This window comes from Brassica oleracea, chromosome C1 (genome assembly GCF_000695525.1).
Source record: "Brassica oleracea var. oleracea cultivar TO1000 chromosome C1, BOL, whole genome shotgun sequence".
In the NCBI taxonomy this organism is placed as follows: domain Eukaryota; kingdom Viridiplantae; phylum Streptophyta; class Magnoliopsida; order Brassicales; family Brassicaceae; genus Brassica; species Brassica oleracea.
The window spans coordinates 15,021,547-15,025,425 of record NC_027748.1 but is presented as its reverse complement, the minus strand read 5'-3'; the positions used below and the strand labels follow the sequence as shown (position 1 = coordinate 15,025,425).

The 3,879-nt window shown below is 31.0% G+C and overlaps 1 protein-coding gene across 1 annotated transcript; it reads right to left on the bottom strand.

Moving 5' to 3' along the window:
- On the bottom strand, positions 1 to 1,668 carry LOC106343326 (ras-related protein RABB1c). Its single transcript, XM_013782507.1, has 5 exons — positions 1,491 to 1,668; positions 1,138 to 1,277; positions 956 to 1,038; positions 527 to 731; positions 1 to 340 (listed from the first exon to the last, which is right to left on the bottom strand). The coding sequence occupies exons 1-5, from the start codon at positions 1,534 to 1,536 to the stop codon at positions 179 to 181; spliced, it is 636 nt and encodes a 211-aa protein (XP_013637961.1). The 5' UTR covers positions 1,537 to 1,668; the 3' UTR covers positions 1 to 178.
- Between the last annotated feature and the right edge of the window lie 2,211 nt (positions 1,669 to 3,879).

The following is a 3,879-nucleotide window of genomic DNA, read 5'->3' as shown; positions in this document are numbered from 1 at the left end:
TAACGTAAAACACATCTTTTTAGATAAATGAATAATCAGTTTCGAAATCCACCACAACACAGTCACCAAACCGAACACCAAAACGATTTACAAGTTCTATTGAAAAACGTAGATTATTTTTTTGCTTACATCATATGTGACGATTTTTTACATGAGGATATAGACACCGTTCCCTATCTTAGCCGCAGCAACCTCCTCCTTGCGACGTGGATCCGTCTCTTCCACCTGATGGCCCCGGGATTCCTCCATATCCAACTTTTATTCCATAGGACTCATTCGACACATCAAACACACCATCTTGAATCTTTTTGTATATCGTTGCCGCTGTCTTAATGAATGCCTAGCAATGATTCAAAAAACAGACATCAAATTCATGGTTTAGCATTTCTACTGGCGCCGCCTGAATCTAATTCTGTTATTATACGTTATTATTTCTCATATATGAACTCGAGAGGACACGACGGGACACTAGAGAAAGTATGGTGGGCGATAGCATGGGGGGGGGGATGCATGGATGTTAGTGTACCTCTTCGACATTCTGAGCAGTCTTGGCAGAGGCCTCCATGAAGATAAGACCGTGCTCCTTTGCAAACTGCTCACCTTCCTCAGTGGTGACAGCCCTTCTGTGGGCAAGATCACACTTATTCCCAATGAGCATAATGGTCATATTAGCATTTGCATGCTGCCTTGCATCCTCTAACCAGCTAGCTAGATGGTTAAACGTCTCCCTCCTGCAAACAGCGTGAACAAATATTGTCAGTATCTTCACCCGCAACAGTAACAGAGTTCACAACATACAATTCTAGTTCTCGTTCTCTAACAGAAAAAAGAAGGAAAATTTCAACAAATACAACAGCTTATATCACTGTGTCAAGAAGATCATCCTCAACATCTAGCTACTACAACTACACAAAAACATGATCTCGATAACAAAAGGCAAGTGCATCATCACCACCTAGTGATATCGTAGACAAGTAAAGCCCCAGCAGCACCTCTATAGTAGGACCTTGTAATAGACCTAAATGATTCTTGACCAGCCTGCAAGAATATAAAGATGATGGGGAACAAATCAAACACCAGTGATAATTTCATGAAAACGAGATAAAAGATTCAAAGGCATAAGGAGGAAGAGAGTACGGTATCCCAGATCTGGAGTTTGAGGGGCTTGTTGTCGATGGTGATCATCCTCGCCCCAAACTCAACACCGATGGTGAGATCATGCACCGGCTGAAACCTCTTGTCCGTGAACTGAAGCAGAAGGCATGATTTCCCTACTCCTGCATCATCATCATTCATCACAATCAATTTGCAAAACAATCAACATCCATCATCCCTTGTTTCATCTCTCAATTTCCTAATGAACTGGATCCAGATCAATCGTTTTTTTAGTAACTAAACACATGTATATATATATAGGATCATAATGATCTGATTCATCTCAATTTCTCCTAGTGGATTGAAAAGGAAACGAAGATGGAGGAGTTACTTACCAGTATCACCGATGATGATATACTTGAAGAGATAAGCGTAAGACATTTTGAAGTTGGAAGAAATCGAATTTCTGCAGATTCTCAGACGAGACTCTCTTTCTTTTCTTATATAAATGACGGAGGCGGTTTAATTTCCAGCAAATCCAACGAAGCAATCAACCTGTTTTGTCAAAAGTTTTCTAGCGTTTCCTTTTTTAATAATAGCACTGTATGGCATTTTATTTATTTAAAAAACCACATGCAGTTTCCAGATCACCACATGGTCAATTCATTGGATGAACTAATTTTTAAGAAAACCATTTTTTATACATCAAAGTACATAAAATAAGAAACCTACACACTCCTTACACCATCCACACAACAAATTCCAACATTATAAAATGAATTAACAGCATATTAAGTGAACAAAAGACATAGGAAAACATGAAAGATAACAAAGAAATCCATACATTAAACACACACTATTTTCAGGTCCATAAACTTCTCATTTCAATCTTGTTAGTCTACTTACTCTTTTGTTGTTACATTTGAGAACAGAAATGTGTTACACTAATATAAGAATAATTTATATGTAACACTTGTAAAAGTTCAGTAACATATTGTATTTAAGATTTTAATTAAGAAGATGATATTAACATTGCACAACTAAGATTTGACTAAAGTTAAAATCCGCTAAACAATTGTTTAAGGCACCAAATATATTAAAATATTTAGTTAAATCGAACTATAAGAGTTAAACGTGGCATAAATATGTTTGAAACCAATTGAATTATGTTTGTTAAATTCAAACCATAAACTTGTGGTTGTTTTTTCTTAAAAGAATTACTCAATAATTTAATTAGTTTAAAAATACAATTTTTCTTAGATTTACGATTTTATGTTTAGAAAAAGATTATTATAAAAGGATCGAAGAAGTATATATATGTACCTTGATGTTTTTAAAAGTAACTTGTTTTTGAATTTCGAGTCTCCAATTTTTATCGCCACTAAAGTACGCATCTATTGTCCTTCTAACATTGATTCCTGTGACTTGTTCGTCCGCGAGTTTGAGCATGATTGAAAAAAAAAATACATCATTCTTTTAACAACCATAAACTTTTCTTATGTGGTTGGTGAAACCAAAAACATCCTCAATAAAAAAAAAACTTACAATAGAAATTATTGTTATCTATCCAATATACCTACTAAAGATTATTAGAAAATCTCAACATTCGAGTACATAAACAGTACACATTTGATACATAAGAGTACATAAAATAGAAAATTTACACATTTATAGACTAGTCACACAACTAAAGGCAGCATTACAAAGTAAACTAAGAGCATATTAAATAAATATAAGACTTACGAAAACATAAAGATAACAAAAAATATAAAACACTATTTCAGGTTCCTAATTTTTTTTATTTCAATCTTATTAAAAGAAAGAGTGTAAAGATTATTCAGTTGTTACATTTGAGAACATAAAATGTTGCGCTAATATAAAAATAATTATATGTAACACTTGTAAAAAATTTAGTATCATATAACACTTGTAAAAAATTTAGTATCATATTTTATGTAGGATTTCAGAAGATAATATTAATATTACACAATTAAGATTTGACTAAAGGTAAAACCCAATAAAAAATTGTTTTAGACACCAAATATATTAAAATATTTTGTAATGTTAAATGTATGTTTTATTGGATTTAAAAGTTTATGATTAGATAAATTATTTAGTTTATTTTCTATATTTAAGAAACATGTATATTATTTATAGATTTGACAAGAAAAATGTATATTATTTATAGCATTTTTGAAAGATATTTAATTTTAATATTTTTAGCAATTTTGTTTTGGTGATTGAGTAGTTCTATATATTTTGGTACGTAGCTTTGTTATCATAAAACATATAAGTATTTGTTTTAGAAATTTTTGTGAATTAAAAAAAAAATTAAAATTTCATTTGAAATTGACTAATATTTTTGACTAATTTTTAAAATATATATTAATGAATAAAATTAGTTAGTTAGTGTATTAATTTAGATAGTAAAAGAATTAGATGTTAAAAAACTTAACAAAATTTAGTTGGGGGTATTTTGCGGTGATTCTTCAAAAAAATAAGGGAAAATTGCCAAATATGACTCACAACTTGATTTCAAACACAAAGGTTAACCCAAACTTGAATCAAATGCAAAAATAACCTAAAAGGCTATTGAAATTACAACCAACCCCTTGTGAACAAACAAAAAAACCGAAATGTTTTTACTTTTCTAACCCCCGTAAGTCGTCTGGACTAGTTTTACTTAGAAATAATTTAAAAATTTTGTAAAAAAATATTTTGATAAGTGAAAAATTGAAATCATGTAATTAACATATGTTTTAAGAGATATAAATTAAGATATAA

Bases quoted from the DNA above. Each gene is read 5' to 3' on its own strand.
- LOC106343326 (XM_013782507.1), bottom strand. From the start codon at position 1,536: ATGTCTTACGCTTATCTCTTCAAGTATATCATCATCGGTGATACTG. The intron at 732-955 runs GTGGTGATGATG...CGCTGTTTGCAG, and splicing joins CTTGTCTACGATATCACTAG to GAGGGAGACGTTTAACCATC. The intron at 341-526 runs GTACACTAACAT...AATCATTGCTAG, and splicing joins CTGCTCAGAATGTCGAAGAG to GCATTCATTAAGACAGCGGC.